Here is an 18,242-nt window from a genome sequence, read left to right on the forward strand (position 1 = left end):
GAGTACGCTCAATAATTTTTCCTGCTGCCTTACAATTTGCTGCATTATCTGTGATCACTTGAACCACATTATTCGGACCAACATCTTTAATTGATTTCAATAGGAGATCTGCAATGTTTTGTGCCGATGCAGTGATGAAGGAGGAGTCATGACATGTAATAAATACTGCACCACTAGAAGAAACACCGAGAACATTTATCAAATGTTGGTTTCTAATATTTGTAAAACGTGTCAAAGCTCTTTGAACCTTAGCTTTTTCTCTTTCTAATAACACTGTTCTAGCTTTCTCATAGTTGGGGGCCTTGTATCCTTCTGGGGCTTCATTGATGGCCTTTACCATTTCATGCCAATAGGGAGAGCGAAGCACATTGAATGGTACACCGCAAGCACAAAGAAAACAAACTATCTTTCCAACCACATCATCCCTCCCAGCAACATTAAGGAAATCCCCTATTGTTCTTCTACCTCCAGAGCTTGCAGAAGTACCATGAGGAGATGAGAAACTACCAAATTTAGAGGTTGCACTTGATTCAGAATGAGTTTTTTGTTTCTTGTTTTTTTGTTGTGCAGCCATCTCTATTTGGAGTATTTTCTTCTTTCTTCAGTTGAAATGTTTGGGCAAATTTGTACCCCCACAGGACCCTTTTTTTCATCATTGTCCAGCACCCCACAAAGATGCCTCCTCAGACGGGTATATGAACCACAATATGGTTTTCCTCCATGACAACCATGAGGGCACACAAATTTGTAAGATCCACCACCCTTTCCCCCATCAAGTTTGGTCACATAGTTCCACAAGGGTGTTGATGTAGCTTTCCCATCTTGTGTTTCAGTGTCCCCTTCAGGTTCATCCCCTTCCTCTTCAAACCCTTCCTCCTCATCATACATTGGGTCACTCATATTGGGACCATCACCACTGTCCTCTTCTGTTTCTTCCCTTCTATTCCTATTCATCTTTGCCATCATTAAAACCAAGAGTGGAATGATACATAGAAGCCAAAAGAACACCATTTTGGAATATGGATATAGGTGGTGGACAACCTGTAAATAAAGGAGCAAGTAGAAACAATGGGAACGAGTAGGAGAGGGAGGAGAAAAATACAAAAAAATTGTCAAAAAAATAAGGGAGTTTGGGGTTTGAACTTACCTCTTTAGCTCTTGTAGATGAAGTCCTCCAAGCTCTTGCTCCAAGCTCCTCCTCCTTCTCCTAGCTCCTCCTTCTTCAGTCCTCCAAGCTCTCCTCTCTTCTCCTCTCCTTTCCTCTCTTCTCTTCTCCTCTCCTCTCTTCTCTTCTCCAACTCTCATAAACTCAAAGTGAGAAAATGAGGAATGAATGGGGGCTTTATTTTTTTCATTCCTCACCTTAACCTCACTCTAACCTCACCCTAACCCACCCCTTAATGCTAAGTTAACATAACTTAAAAAAAAAAAAATTAAAAAAGTGTCTTTTTCCCTTGCGTGCGGCCTGCTTGCCCGAAGCGTACAGAAGCGTGCGTGAAGCATGCGCTTCCTCCTCCGAAGCGCCGCGCTTCTGAGGCCCGAAGCACCATACGAAGCGCACTTCGGAGGCATGGAAGCGGTGCTTCCAAATTCGGAAGCGTCGCTTCCTACGAAGCTTCCTAGGCGCTTCCGTACGGGACGCGCTTCGGGGCTTGGAACCGGGGGGGGGGCGCTTCGTGCAACACTGGGCCAGAGTCTTATCCGTACTAGACAGGAATCGTATCAAGCACTTCGCCTTGAGGACGATAGTTATCCCAGTTGACCCGACTGATAACTAAAGGTACAAAGATGCAATGGCGAGGGCTAAGAGTATCATCCTTGATGGGGTCAAGGATCATATAGTACCACATATCGCTGAAAAGAACACGGCACAAGAGATGTGGGAGGCCCTGACCAAGTTGTATCAGCATACTTCCGTGCAGAGAAAGATGCTACTAGAAAATCAGCGGCGATCATACCAGATGCAGGAGGGAGAACAGATCAACCCATTGCTCAGTAGATTGAAGGAGATCTGGGATCAGCTGACTTCCATAGGGGCAACGTCAAATCAAGAATTGATGGTGAGAACAGCCCTGAACGCGGTCTCAGAAGACTAGGAGGTGTTTGTCAGAGCATACTAGGTAGGGCAACCCTTCCAGTTTGGGAGGAAATGTGGGCTTCTCTTCGCCAAGAAGAGATTAGAAGGCTGACCAAGGCAAGAAGCAGCGGCAAGGGGATTAGAATCAAGGAGGAGGAGGAGGATGTTGCCCTAGCATCCGAGGGAAAGCAAGAGAAACAGAAGAAGAAGGACCTCCCCAAGGTCAAATGCTTCCACTATGGGGAGCTGGGTCATTATGCAACCCAGTGTCCAAGGAAGAAGAGTAAGGGAGAGACCTCCGAGACCAAGGCAACGCCAGCAAGGGCAGAGAAGGAAGTGGAGACAGACGATGATTGTGCCATGAGTGCTCATGTGCCACTTCAGAAGAAGTGGGGAGACATCGAGTTGTAGTTAGGAGGACTACAGGCAATGAGGGGCAAGATCCTTGAGGTACCCAGCCTCTTGGATTAAACCTTGCTACGGGAGCCCCAAAGAGGAGTAGCAATATTGGCGATGTCAGTAGAGACGGATGTGGATGGAGCGAAAGAGGGAGCTACAGTGCAGGATTCCCAGGACGCGCGAGGCTAGCAGGCTACAACAGTGCGAGAGGCACGAGAGTGTTGCACTAGTGCAGGATGGCACAGAGTGGTGTGCAACGGTGCGAGATGCATGGAGTTGTTGCAGTAGCATAGAGGTCAGAGAGGGAGCACTTGTAAGTGACAGAGGGAGCTTCAGCATCGGGAGTGTTTCTATCTTGACAGAGATGTCACGGTTGGGAGATCAGTTACTTACTTCTCAGTAACTGGGTTGTCGTGCAGCAGTTAGCAGTGCTAGTGCTATGGGCAGCACGATGTAGCAAGATGAGAGGGGTTGCAATGCAAATGCAACGATGGCAGTGGCAGGGCCATGGGCAGCAACATGGATGTAGAGGGAGTTACAGTAGGGATGCAATAGCGGTAGTAGCAGGGCCATGGGTAGCATTACAGGATGCAGCAGTGCAGATGATGGACAGCAGGCCTAGCATCAGCACAGGGACCGATGCCAGATGATCAGAGTGATGCTCAGTGAGGACTATTACTAGAGCACAGTCCTCACTAAGAGGGAGTGTTGATTTGAGGTAGCATCGGATGTGCTCTAGCCATGAAAATTGGTGGAGAGGCTAAGGCACATGAGATCTCCAATACCTAGAACGAGTTTGGGCAGATTCTAAGCAGTTTGGGAGATATTAAAATAATTAATATTTTTAATATAGTCCCTAAGTTCAAACTTAGGGAAATTAGAATATTAGTGTGAATTAATATAAAATTGTGTTAAAATGGTCCAAAAGTCTTGGATCCAGCCAAATCTAATCTTAGCCGTTCATTAGGGACTTAATCTCGGTCGTTGATTCGTCAACGAGAAAAGTATAAGAGGCTTGAGGGTCACTTGGAGAACACACCAAGAGATCAAGATTTCGACTTTCTGGCGTTGGGTTTGCTAAGAAAGTTGAGAGAGTGATCAGAGTTGCAGCTGAGGGGCAATGAATATAGAAGCAGAGAGGCAGATATAGCACCGGGAGGATCAGCGCAGTAGACAGAGAGAGGGACGGAGAAGCAGCCAAGGGTTCACGTAGAGCCAGCCAGGGCTCACGCAAAGCCAGCCAGGAGTTGCGTAGCATCTCAAAGGGCTAGCGTGGGTGACGCAAAGGACCAGAGGGCTGATGCAGTGCCTCTAGAGGCTGACACAGGCCAAGCCAGAGTGACACTAGGTTAACGCTGGGCCAGAGAGAGGTTGACGCTGGGGTTTTATAGGGCACATTGGAGCTATGAAGCTGTCGGAGTGTTTATTTGGGGTTTTAGCTAGAATATCTGCTTCCGAGTAGAGAGGTACTACTGCCGAGATTTTTCTCTATTGCGTGAGCTAGATTTGGCACCTAAATTGTATTCTGAAACTACTTAATAAATTAAACCCTCAAATAATTGCACCGATTTTCCCACATTGGGTTTTTCCAAGGACATTAGTCCAAAAACAACGGTGTCACTTGTGTGCTTGTTTCTATTTCCTTCAGTTGATGCTCTGTAATGTGTTGAGCATGTACTTGTATTTATTTCCAATATTTACATGGTAAATAACTTGTTAATTAACAGAACAAGTAGGTAGGAATAAATCAGTAAAGTGCATGAAGGGTTTCTAACGTGTCAGACTTAGAAATTCCAACAATCTGCGACACAATGTAATCTAGTAAACTAAGTGATTTGTAAGAAAATAACTTAGACAACTAGCTTAAATTATTCTCAAATCACTTTTACATAAAACTCGATTAGAACGCTAAGATTCACCTAAGACTTTGATTAAGAATTCCATACTAGCTTTGGGGTGAGGTTGGAGTAAAAAACTTTGTCGACCATCCGTGTTTAGAAACACAAATGAATCAGTGCGACGAAAAACCTCCTAGGATGAAACTTTCGCCAAAATAATAGGCTTACCTAGGTTGTTACATACATTCACTGTCTTACTAGCATCACTTGCATTACATAATTTGCAGAATGGGTTTACAATGACACGTAAACTGCTGATAGATGATCCAATCCTGTTGGAAAAATTAGTACTTTCGCTTCGTTGGAACTTTGACAAAAACTGTGCAACACGGTCAACTTCGGTCAATAGTCAATTTCAGTCAAACTTCCCGGTTGCATGGAGGAGGAGCTATGCGTGCGACTAAAGGCTTCCAATTGCTCCCTTAAGCCTGCAAGCCAGCGACTGTGGTCTAATTTCTCCTATGACAAGCCAACGACTATAACCCAAAAACCCTAAAATAGATGCCAGCCTCGGAACCTGTAATTTCAGACCTTTGCAAACCTCTTTTGTCGTCCCAACCTCAAACCTGTCAAACCAATCAATGAAGAAGAGAAGAAGAATATGCTTGGAGATGTCGAAATGAGCTTGAGGTCACTTGTATTTATAGGCTTCCATGGTGCCAATTTGCTTGAGGGCCGACCTATCCAAATGTGCATATGTGGGCTTTTCTTCATAAGTACACTTTCCCTTATCCAAATTTGATGATCTTTAGGTCGATTTTGGTCCTCTCGAAAAGAGGAATTTAGTGCAATCATTATATCCATCAAACAAGCTGTCCAAAGTGGAATTTGACAAGTTGTAGATGAGTACAAGTATTTAGGAATTGATTTTCACGATAGGCTTCGCTGGGAGACTTGTAGATCAAAGAGAATCCAAGGAGGGTGGAAAGTTTCTTACCTTCTTCAAAACAGGTGTAGACAGGCAGAACTATGGGATAGGAAGACTAAGAAAACCCTCTTTGGTATATTAGTGGTGCCAGTTATCCTCTACGGTTGCGAAATATGGGGGAGCAACATGTCAAGCCACAACTGGCGACAAATAGAAAGAATTCAAAAGCACCTAATCACAAGTAACCTCAAAATCAAATCAACGGTCCCATATGATATCCTTTTAGCTGAGGCTAGTATGTTTCCAATTGAGACGTCAGCAATCATTCATTTGCTAAGTTCCCTGAAGAAGATTGAAAATATGGTTAGGCATCGGTGTCCCAAATTGGTTGTTGAAGAAGAGCTAAATCGCCGGAAAAAGGCATGGATGAAACAAAACAGAAAGTGGTTAGGCAAATGGGGCATAAATCTGCATGATTTTCCTTGCGCTAAGGAGGAGATAAAAAGGTGGGTGTTAGAAAAATTTAGGATTGCCATGTGGACAAAGCAGGTAGGAAAAAAGAAAGCATATTATATCAAAGAATTTAACCCAACGTGGAAACATTATGTAAAAGATTATTTGAGTTCCTCAATCAAGGAGGCAGCTAAAATTTTAATTGCTCAGCTGAGGACTAGCTCCCATCATCTAAAGATGTGAAACTAGTAGATGGGTGGTCCCTAAAGAAGATTGGGAAGAACGAACTTGCATATTTTGCAACAGAGGGCTGGTAGAAACAGAATGGCATTTTATCAAAGTATATGCAGCCTAAAGGTGATCTGTCGTCAGTTTGATAGCAGCCTAAAGGTGAACAGTCTCCATGAGCTTTTTGAGGAGACCAGGCTTCACAAAACAGCGAATTTCTTACTCAAGATCCATAACAGTAGAATCAGCCTAGAAAAAAAATCTGAATATGGATAAAGCAATAGTGTGTGGTCCCTTAGACCGCAAAGTCTCGTGGATGTCATTAAAAGCCATTTCATTTCTCTTATTAAGGATCATACCTTCTCATCTGAAATCTGAGGATGCTCTAGAGGCAGTGAGGGTACAGTTTATGCTAACAAAGGATACAACCAAAGTTCGTTCCCATCTAAAGGCACAGCAAAGAGAAACAAAGTCACCAGACCAGTCTGAGGCTCAGTAACCAAACCAGTCTTAGGCTCAATTTGAGGACAGCTAAGGCACAGTAATGAAGAGTGAAGTCTGAGGCTCATTTTGATGACAGCTAAAGGCACAACAAGGAGCAGCAAAGTAACCAAACCAGTCTGAGGCTCATTTTGAGGACAGAGACTTAGTGATAGGCCCTTGTAGGGCTGCAGCCCTCCTCAAGAAGATAATTTAGATCTTTCTGCAACAAAAAAAGAATTAGGGCCTAAGTTGCAGGAAACATTGGAGAAGGGTTTGTTTTCGGTCGAAAACGAGGAAACTCATACCGTACGGCCTGCAAAACACGTTTCCGGCTGTACTGGCCCGTTTCTCGATGAGAAAACGTGGCCAGTATGGGCGGAATAGAGTTTCCAAGCCGTACGACGGAGTTTCCTCTTCTAACTTGACTTTTTCTTGTATTTTTTTTTCGCTTCTAATTTTTATTGGGAAATCAAAATATCTTCTGGATGCTTCTAGATGCCTCTCAAGTTATAAAAAAAGAGGATTTTTTTGAGTGGGACAGCCTAATGTTCAAGCCTATGGCCCTAGTGTTGATATGCAGTTCATGGTAATGTTAAATTCTTAAAGTAAAAGTGACATTCTCCTTTAACATTACCATGAAATGACTCAGGATGTTTGAGAGTGGTTTCACCTTCATTGGATTTCATATGGAGAAAGACGAATTTTAGATCTCACTCAAAATCCAACAGACTTATCTATTTTTCAGGATTTCAGGATTGGGGGGATTGCAATGTTTCCATTGAATTTTGTCATGTACTAGGGTATGGAACTTGTATTTAATCAAGAGAACCAAGCCCTCTATGCAGGGGAGACTCCCAATAATCAAGAGCACGTAGAATACTAGGGTATGGAACTTGTATTTAATCAAGAGCACTAATGTCATTCGACTATGTAGGAGGAGACTCCCAATCAAGCACGAAACAAGAAATTAGAAATTTCTCGTGACTAATTTTGGATATTGCTATTTTCATTATGTGATCATTCATGAGTAAATGTGATGTAAATTTAGAGACCTATAGTTTATGCATTGACAATTGACAATTTAATCATAATGTAATAAATTAGAATGTATCATATATGCTTTATGACTGCACATATTTCTTAAATGTCCTTATATATATATATATATATTGTCACATTTCATACCCGTGCCCGTTTCGGAAACTCGTACCTGTTTCCCCGTTTTGTCAAACTTAGATTAGGGCCCAGGCTGACTATCGTCAGCGCTACTCCTAGACTTGTGTGGCAGCGAATTTTGTATAGAGGCATATTGCGGACTGTTGATGGTAGCAAGAGGCTTGGATCCCTGTGGGCATGAGTTCAGCAGACACCCAGCCAGTCAGGGCATCATTAGCATAGTGGAGATTTTTGTAGACTGAAATCCATTGGTTACATAGAACAATTATTTTGTAAGTTAATTGAAGTTATTTCTGGACCAGCACTCTTGATTTGGTTCCAGTACTACTGAATATCACTATTATAGTTGGGAATTGTTCTGGTTGTTTGGGATTGGTGTTCATTGGATAGTTAGCCCTAATCTATAGTAGTCTACGGAAGAACTTATGACTGTTCAACATGTTTTATATCATTAAGGATACCTACTGTTATATTGGTAAATAAATGTGTACTTCTGTCATGATTTACAAATCCCTTCAGATGGTGTTGAAACTTGAAACCATAGACAAATAGAACCCTAAAGGCAAAAATCCCCTAGGAACATTACAACCACAAAATATTAAAGTGCTCATAATCATTTGAAACCTGAAAGCCATATCTGCTGCTAGAAAAGCAATCCCCAAGTACCTCTATTTTCAGCACTAGCAGTAATTCTAATTTTGCACAAATCAAAATCACTTGAAATTTCAAGGTTTTCCTCTCCATAACCATACCATCCCATCGATGTATAGATTTTTTTTTATTTGGACCTATTTTTCAGGTTCTTCAATCACCACCAGAGTTCGCACACATGCTAATTTAAATCTGAAAGTAGCAAGCCCGTCTGAGATAGAACTTGACATCAAATAAACAATGTGACAAAACAATCAGGATGTTACCTGGGCCATATGACACCATCCCTCCTTGAAATTTGGATCAAGCTGCAATGCTTTTTCATGTGCCTCAAAAGCTCTCTTGTATTCCCCAACAGATACTAGTGCTAATCCCTTTCAGAGTGCATATGAATTCAAAGAATATAGATGAGTCATCTGCTAAATGGAAATTTTAAACAGGATTTACTAGATCAACAAGTATTGAAGTCTACCATGTAACTGTACGCAGACTTATTATCCTTATCCAACCGTACACATGTATCCAGGTCTGCCACAGCATCTATATAATCCTTGGATTTGAAAAATACCATACCTGCATTAACATATACAATAAATATCATACCCGCCACAGTGCGTTTCTGTTAAGATTTTCTTAAATCAAATATTCTGAACTATTCTGAGCCTGGAGGCAAGCCTGTGGCAGTTAATGAGCTTCTCCAGGAAAGCTTGATCAGTAGTCTACAAAAGAGTACTGAAAGGAAACTTCTTACAATCCCACATTTTAGGAGACAAGAATATTCAACTCTATATCCATATACTACCCTACTTTGGAAGACCATTCCTGCCCCATATGGTAAGGAAATAACAGTAGCATTTCTGCACACTTTTAGATTGGCATCACTGTGATGAAAAGAAAAATTTTGGTTACTAAAACTTTGAATCACAAACATGGTATATAGCATGTGTCCTGATCAATATATAGGAACAATTGAAGCACCCTGACTCAGATCATCCTTCAACGTACATAAAAAATTATTTAAACGAATTATTCTTTTAATGTTTTCAAAAATCGCAAAGATTGTCGCCACTATTGCAAATAGAACCTGTTCAAAAAACCATTAATTTTCAAACAGACAAACTCATAATATTACAGCAAAGTTCAAGTTGCATAAAATCATTCAGAAATAAAAAAATTGAATGTATTGAATGGTCAAGAACTGAAAACGAGCAAAATAAGGAACAAAGGGGACTTGATGGAAGGAAATACAAAAACATTCTCCAAAAGATCAATTAGTCAGGTATAACCCATTGGGTGCACACAATGGGGAGTCAATTTCTTGATTAAGGGAGGTACCTACCTAGGAGGAGCAGTATTGGGCATTTGTAGGAGGGCAATTAGCCCCAGGAGTCTAGGACCATGTGATATATACCTTGGAAGCTGGACACTTGACTTTTGAGCTGGAAAGCATACTTCATGGAGGTTGGAGATGGACCCGAACAGACATATTTTCAGGAGATGAATGGGAGCTTTGTGACCACATTCGCACACGAGTGGTATTGGGCACATGAGAGTGGCATACAGTTAGAGGAGGCACACATTGTATGAGGACGCTTGGATAGTAAACCACTGTGGAGGAAGAAATGGACGACCAGCTTGTTGGAGAGCACAATATCTTGGAGGAGAGGCATTGAGTCCATGGAGGATCATGCTTGGATGGAATTTCACTTTGGGGAATGGATAAACCTATAGTTTGACACATGTACATCATTGTATAATAGAGCATACCAACTAGGGTATCCTTCTTGGTTACTTGTATGGACTCATGTCCCATTATGTTAACCTTTGTCACCTACTCTATATATAAAGGGAGAAGAAAACCCTTGCATCCATTATCATCATTGTACTTAGGGTTCACGAGGAAACCCTAGGAGAGAGTAGCCTTGTAAGGATAAAGACGCTATGGTTTATGAGGAAACAATAGGAAAAGACATGGAAAGAAAGTGTTCATGGATATATTACTTGTGTGATGCTAGAGCTTGTGCTATTCATGTAAGCCCTAAAAAATAGCACAGCATTTAAGACGATGGTGGTTATTATGGCTCTTGTTGTAGCACTAGGGTTTCTAGCCTATCAGAAGACATGGAGCATATAACTAATGCCTTCCAAGATTTTTGAGTCTTATTCTTGTGGCATCTAAGACAAGGACAAAATCATGAAGAGATAATCTTGATGACTCTCAAGCATAGTGATGCCTTGCTTGGAGGAAGAATCACTCATGGTATCCTTGATGTTCCATGGAGGTCATGGTGCTTGTGTTGATACAAGAGAGGAAGACCTAGGTTTTGAGAACTCGAATCCTAGATCTTGAGGACTCAAACCCTAGGATGGACATGTAGATTTAGAGGCTACTGCTAGAGTTGTCTTACCATGTACTTGTGTGATGCAACATGATAAGGTTTTCAAACCCCAAGGAAGACAACAATGGCACCATGGAGAGCTTATGTGATAAAAGCTTCTCGAACTAAAGAGGACTTGTCGATGTTGATTCCTACAGATCTTTGGTGACTACTAGGGTTTTCATGGTTTTCCCATGATAGGGTTTGGCAAGCTGGAGATTGTACTAGTTTTTTGATAAAAGTGTGGTGAGTGCATGTACTTCAATTCCTTTACATATATATGAAATTTTCAGCTATCAAAAATTGTGCAATTGCAGATTTTATTTTCAACTGGCATTGTCTTCTTGGTTGGGTAATTCCAGCACTTGTTCATGCTGATTTGACATAGCATAGTGCTGAAATTGTTAGTGATTTAACATATAATTTGAACTTGGAGATAACAGAGAAGATTTTCTGCTGTAAAATCTTAGTAACAAAATGATTTTCAAATCTGGTAGATGCTTGGAAAAGTGTGTGCTAAGGGATGAATCTTGTTGGCATTTGTTTGGTATCTCTTCTCTTGAAGTGAAATGAAATATTGACCATTTTGCTGCTGTAAATTAAATATTTCATATCAGTCTTAACACTAAAAATTAATAGGGATTAGATGCAGGAAACCTCAAGTTAATGATGTGAAATTTCAGACTTGCACTGATTGCACAGTTTTTGAAATTTCAACAGTGTTATAGAAAGAAAGAAGCTTGACATAGTCTAATCCAGTCTAGGATTGTATCACCCAAACATGTATACAAAGAATGAATTCACACTTGTGGTTTACCTCCTCTGACTTCCAGAAAGGTATGGAAAGAGGCATGAATTGGATCGATAGGACTAGTTTTACCAAAGAACAATTCATAAGGTTTCACACCTACTATGAAAGCTTAGTTTCATTGGAACCTCCATTTTTAAACATGTATGCACTAAAATATATAAATAAATAAAAATATACATGTTTGTGTGTACAAAAATGTTAATGGAACCACTTCACCCCACTACACTCTAGACATCTATTAACATCACATAGAACCATGTTCTCAAATCAAAATATCTTTGCATTTGACGAAAAGGGAGTTACGAGTCCAATTGTTGGCATAAACAACCGTTGTAGACCACTAGACCAATCAGAGAATATGAGCCCTTACAGTTACTTTAGGAGGAAGCAAACACCACATGCCAAGGACCCATTATATATTGAAAGTCCTCCACTAATAAATTCCATGTTGCGTCAATATTCTCCATAGAATTAGAACTTAATCACGAGGCCAACTGGTAACACACACAAGAAGCATCAATGGTGGAACAACTCAATAGCCTAAACAACCTCCTTCCTTCAAAAATTTCGGAGGAGTTCAATGGTGATAAAGAAGGAAAAGCTACTGCCTGAGAACTTGAAAACAATATCAAAACATCACAATTTTGGTGTAGGGGAATATACCAAGGGTACCTCCTATTATTTCTAGGAAATAATCTAAATAATCTAGAAATACATAGACATGAAAAAAGGCATTTATCTACTCATCTTCATATTCAACAATATTTTCAGTAAAAAATGTGCCTCTAGCACATTTCCTGACCCAACTCAAGACAACTCATGATCTCCATTACCCCCTTTCCACCTTCTACTTCACGTCAGCCTTCCCACTTCATCTTCCTCCTATTTGTCATATTTTACTCTTCTACTTACTCTCACCCTCGCTCTTAGACAATCCTCTAATTTTGAATTGCCAATCCTCCTCATGCATCCTATTTCTAAGCGACTCACTTACACCTTCTATAACCATCAAAAGCAACAATTTACTTTCCATCACTTTGTCACCCATGCCCACCACTTCAACATCTTTATGTGTCACCTTCCCCACCCCGTCACCTACTCATATGCACATGGCAGCAAACAAAGACCCCATTGCCCAATGGACACGACACTTGCAATTTTTGAAGATCAGAAGTCCAGCCGGGCATCCTGCCCCTTTTCTCTCTATAACAAACAAAGTTCGCATACGCTCTGATACCAATGTAACGAACAAAGTTCATATACGCATCGAACTACTTCAAAAGATCTGAAATATATAAATATCCATGATATGACAATAATATTATATAAACACATTTGAATACAAGTGAGATGATTACAAATGAGGTTGAGGGGATGCTTATATACCCTAGGCAGGTAAATTTTCACGTATGGTCATGTCCTTAGAGACATGCCTCTTCATTATTAACTACTTGTTAATTAATCATTAATCATTATTTACATTATTTTATTATTATTCTTATATTTATTTATATATATATATATATATTATGCATAACATTGTCTTCCTCTTCAAAAAGTGTTGTCATCAAAGCTTATTGATGAGAAGGCTTGATCTCTTTTTCTGTTTCGAATGTCTTCTCGTCTCGAAACTGTCATCTTCGTTGATACAAAACGATATGATCCTCTAAGTGATAAACAAAATTGTCGAACTGAGAGGGATTTGACCATCCTAAAACAATCTTCTATGGAATCTTTTGATCACTTGAAATTTGTAACGAACTGTAATCATCGGACTGAATTGTGCAAACTTCAGCATTCTTTGGTACATAAGTTCGTTGTTTATGTTCTAAGTGATACAGATTCGTAGATTGATTAAGATGTCTATTCTTGTGATTCGGATGTAGATAAGGAGTTATTTTGGTTTGTCTTTCCTTTACCATGTGTATGGCAATATTATGATTTACTTCAGGTGACGATGTTATTGAGTTGATTACAAAACCTTCACTTGTAATGTTCACCATCTGAAGTTTGAACTGCAACATCTGAGTGTCTTTTCTTCAACTAGCTTGTCTACTTCTTGAGTTGTAATATTCACTAGATCAGCATTTATTCCTTTCTCTTCAACTTGGACTGAAGACTTCAACACTTCTTTCGTGATAAATTATTCTATTTTGTTGTACAATGATTTCTTATCATTTTTAAGTTTCTTAATTTGAGTGAGTAGACTCTGATTATTATTTTTGAGATGTATGACTTCCTCATCTTCCGATTCAACCTTGTTTTGGCACTCAAGCTTCTCATCTCTTAAACACTTGATTTGTTTAATAATTCTTCATTAAGGTCCTTTAAGCATAAATTTTCTGCTTCTTTCTCTGATAGACTTTCGTTGAGCTTCTTGTTAGAGCTTTCATTTTCTTGTTCTAACTTGTGCTTCTTAGTTTTACACTTTTTGACTTGTGTAAGTAGTTTATGAATATGATCTTTTAAACGAGAATTTTCTTTATTTTTATTGGATATGACCTCCTCAAATATTTTTGTTTTTCTAATATTGTGTTTTGATTCATTTGGGGCATCAATTTCATAACATCTTTAAAGTCTTCTCATATGGGCATTATTGATTCTGACTTCATTGTCATGTCTCGGAATGTGATCGTATTTCCCTTATGACAAAACACCAAAACAAATTCCTCTATGTTTAACATGAACGTACCCAATTCTTTAAACCAAGGTCGACCAAGAACTATGTCAACCTCTCTGTCATATACAGTTACAAGTTACAACACAAAATTGAGATATATACTCATAATGATCTACTGTCATTTCTAAATCATTCATTTCATATTTTTTTCCAAAAATATCTATTGTTTCACCTACATTGGCATCTGAAATTAGTAGTTGATTCGCCAGATTAATATTTATGTAATTTTCGTCGGCGTTTGTATTGATAACAATATTAACTTTTTTCCCTTGGATGTTCCCTTTTAATGCAATTAAATTGTAATCTGGGATCGAAAACCTTTATAGGAAAATTTTCCTTCCTTTTTTCTGGATTAAAGTCCATTCCTTTTTCTTCAATAATTTGACTCCATATTGCCTTTTTCGAGATAATATTATGGTTTTGAAGGTAACCATTTCCCAACCTCTATAATAAAATATTATTATTTTTTTATAAACCTTCAAAAATTTTAATTTCTTTTTCTCTCTTTTTTTAAATACTTTTTCCTTCTGGTGATATAAAAATATCTTTCTTTTTTTTTTTTCTTTTTTTTATTATAAAAGTAATAATACCTTTCTTTTGTAACTTTGTACTTTGGAACTTAGGGAACTTTTAAAAAGTATCCCTTTTATAACTTTTCACCCCCTTTTTTTTTCTTTTCTTTGAAGTATACTTTTTAATATACCTTTTTCCTTTGAGAGTTATAATGCTCTAAATCGAAGAGACCAGACCTTTAATATCTTTTAAAAATATAATACTTCTCTCAAAATTTAAAAGACGTGATGGCAATCAAATTGAGATGTGACCTTATGTTTATTCACAATCAAGATTAATTAGAGTACGAACTATAAGCAGTTTCAATTATCGAATGAATCGACTTCAAGTATGAGATGCGTTGTTAGATGATTGTGGTGGTAGGAATATAGCCAAAATATGGTAACCTTCCGAGCAGTGGTATGGCGTAGATAGTTCGGCAAGCGAAATTGATTGCAGAGCTATGGCAATCTGAACTATTAAATGGCAGTGTTTGCAATTTCGTTGGTCGTTGAATTTTCGCGTTTCAAAGAATTGGCCACCTTGGGCTGCAATGGAACAGTGCAAATAACAGTGAGGATGGTCGTGTGGATGGTAATGACTTGCAAGAACGATGTCTGTAGGTGTTTTCTTTTACTTTTTTCTTTGCATCTTTGGTTGTTTTCACCTTTGCCAATAGTTTTTGACTATGGTCTTTTAGACGCAAAAGTTCTCCATTATTTTGCATTGATGCTTTGTAATACTGAAGGTGTGTCCATAAAGTACATAATCGTTGGTGAAGGTACATGCCTAAGGTATATAAGCAGGCCCTCACCCTCATTATAATCAACTCATATCAATTCTTATACAATATTTAATATACAATTACTTGTCCTACTATGAATGTTTACGTCTTCCATGTGTTTTGAAGATTACTCTGCGGCGTATACGAACTTTGTTCGTTAAATTTAGCCTCCACAATTATGCCAAAAACCTTGCAAAGTGTGTTATCCATAATAATTTGCACAAAAGAATCAACACCTACATTTTATAAAACTTTAATGAACAACTCACCCATATATCATGCATCCTTGTATTTTCCAAGAACACCTACCGCTTTCAAGAAGACCAGTCCATTGAGGGAAGAGACCATGAAATTGATGAGCGGATGGCATGCTATAATCGCCCAACCACCAAAAACAATACTAACACTAAATGAGGGCCATAATGATTTTATAGGCTCTAGGATTTTATCCACCTACTTCTTTGCGTTAACCAACAATGTGATTCTAACCTTATCTACACTAGGAGGCACATACCTAGCGGGACTTCATTCAACTAAAGCTCAACACATCTCAATAAACAAAGAGTTTGCAACATTAAATGCAATTAAGTTATAGGGAAAAAAACCCCAATAGTAAGTACTAAGGTCAACCTCTTCTTACCTCTCTTGTTGAAATATCTTGTTTACTGAACCACCACTTGGAGTTGACCTATTTCTTGCTAGATAAATTGTAGTCCCACTCCCAGATCCGCTAGATGACTTCCTCAAGAATGGAAGAGGATCTGTATTTTTGTTTTTACTACTTGTTGTTGCCACCTTCTCCAAGACAATATTGTCCTCGTTTTCAATTTCTTTCCTTTTGGATGCACTCACTGCTTTATATGCTCTAAGTGCACATTCAAGGGCCAACAGATGGCCCTTTACTCGATAGTAGGTGCTCTTATACTAGACGTTGCAAAGATTACATGTCCAAAGAGCATTCCTCCCACACCTAACTTGGTCCTGGGCCCCCACTGTCTTGTTACATACTTCCACAGTAGATATTTCCTTTATTGATCATATTATCTTGCTACACCAAAGGATTTTTCAGCATTGGAAGCTGCACTTGCAACAGATGGAACACTAGAAGAGAGATGAACTTTTAAGGGGGAGGGGGGCCGGCAACACCAACAGTTGCATTCCTACCTTACCATTGACCCTTACCAGTTGCCCTTACAGATTGAGCCAAGAATTCTGTGGAATGCACTTAAAAAAACACTACTATTGGAAAAAGGAAGAAATTTGGTATGCATATCTATTTAGAAAGCACTTGGAAGCCCTTAAAATATCAAATTTACCCTTCAACTGAACAGCAATAGACCTCAGAGCTCCTTCCTGCAAATGAAAATGACAAAATAGAAGTGACAAATCGCTTTCTAGAGACCCACATGTCTCATTTTTACACAACACATGTGGGACACCTCTAGGGCACATGTCCAACACGTGCTTGGTATGTGTCTTATTTTCATAGATGTTTAGGGTACGTCCTGTTTCAGTGTTGAAAATGTTAGCGAGAAAGGGTTCCTTGATTTGTGTCTTAATCAAAGGAACCACAACGAGTTTCTCCTTGAGCATGCACAAGTTCCTATCAGTTAGAAGCTAATCCCTAAAATGTAGTATGAGTTCCTAAAATTCAGGGCAAATTCCTAAAAGTTAGGAGTGCAAGAAGAAGTTGACTAGAGCTAATTAGCAGAAGGTCGAGTTTATTGTCTTCTAGTGCGAGTTATTTTGGGTAAAGAATGAGTTGATTGAGTCAAGCTCCTAAATTATAGGAAGGACAATTTAACACAACCATTGAGCTTTTGTTAACTAGTCAATCAAAAGTTCGATTTTATTCAAATAGAACTTGCCAGTAATAGCCTAATCAGAGTGTTTATAAGGAGGAACGAAGGCACCATTTCATCATTGTCTTGTGAGCACGAGTTGGTGAGACAAGATAATAGAGCTCATGGGTTTGTGAGAACGTTGCACAGGTTTAAGTGTGGAGCTTGTGAGAGAAAGAATGCAGAAGAGGAGCTTGTGCAAGTATTGAAGGAGGCAAGCAAAACAGGGATCTTGCAGATAGGTTCAAGCTTTGTACTAGCAAATAAATCATATTGATTTCAAATTAAAACAAGTTGTATTTGTATAAGATATATTGCTCTAATTTCTTCATTAAAATTTTCAATCAAGCAGAGGCTCTTCCCGGTGGGGTTCCCTAAAAAAAATAGTGTCTTATTGTGATTGTTTACTTCTATTCCTATTCTGCTGCAAGGTTTGGTAGAGAAATTATGTGCTTAAATGAAAAGAAATTATTGTTAAAATTGGCAACTAGAGCCAAACTCCATGTGGTTTATCTTATATATGACAGCTGATATTTTTCTTGGATCCCTCGCATTGAGAGGTGTAGGATTGATCTAACGATCATCTGATTCAAATAAGTATTCATGGAGTTATGAATTTATTTCTGTTATAAGACAATTCGTCAAGGTTGGTCAGCAACTAAATATCACCCACATGTGCTCAACGTTTTAGTATAAAAGGAGATGACTTGAGAGTCTTTTCACACACGGACTTCTCTCTTGATTTCTCTCCACTCGCTTTGGATTTTTAGTGGAACAGAAATCAGGAATCTAGGAGAGGAAGCCCTAGACATTGGAGGAAAGGAGGTTGCCCTAGCTGCAGCAAAGAAGACAAGCCAGCGAAGTTATGGAAGAGATCTATACGTTGACCTAAAGGAGCCCTTACCTTTGTCATGGAAGACATTTAACATAGCTATGGAGGAGGCCTTAACAAACCCTAGCCGC

The 18,242-nt window shown here is 39.2% G+C and overlaps 1 protein-coding gene across 1 annotated transcript in view; it reads right to left on the reverse strand.

The window, feature by feature from the left end:
* The window catches only part of SRFR1 (Tetratricopeptide repeat (TPR)-like superfamily protein), a 256,769-nt gene that overhangs the window by 228,833 nt on the left and 9,694 nt on the right, over positions 1–18,242 (reverse strand). Inside the window, exons 2-3 of the mRNA XM_089417193.1 lie at positions 8,706–8,806; positions 8,500–8,607 (exon numbers count right to left, since the gene is read on the reverse strand). Coding sequence (XP_089273319.1) covers positions 8,500–8,607; positions 8,706–8,804 — 207 coding nt within the window. The 5' untranslated portion in view covers positions 8,805–8,806. The remainder of the gene's footprint in view (positions 1–8,499; positions 8,608–8,705; positions 8,807–18,242) is intronic.

Source organism: Pinus tabuliformis, chromosome 3_2 (assembly GCF_031772625.1).
Source record: "Pinus tabuliformis cultivar Carrire ecotype Pingquan chromosome 3_2, CPIR1, whole genome shotgun sequence".
NCBI classification, from domain to species: Eukaryota; Viridiplantae; Streptophyta; class Pinopsida; order Pinales; family Pinaceae; genus Pinus; species Pinus tabuliformis.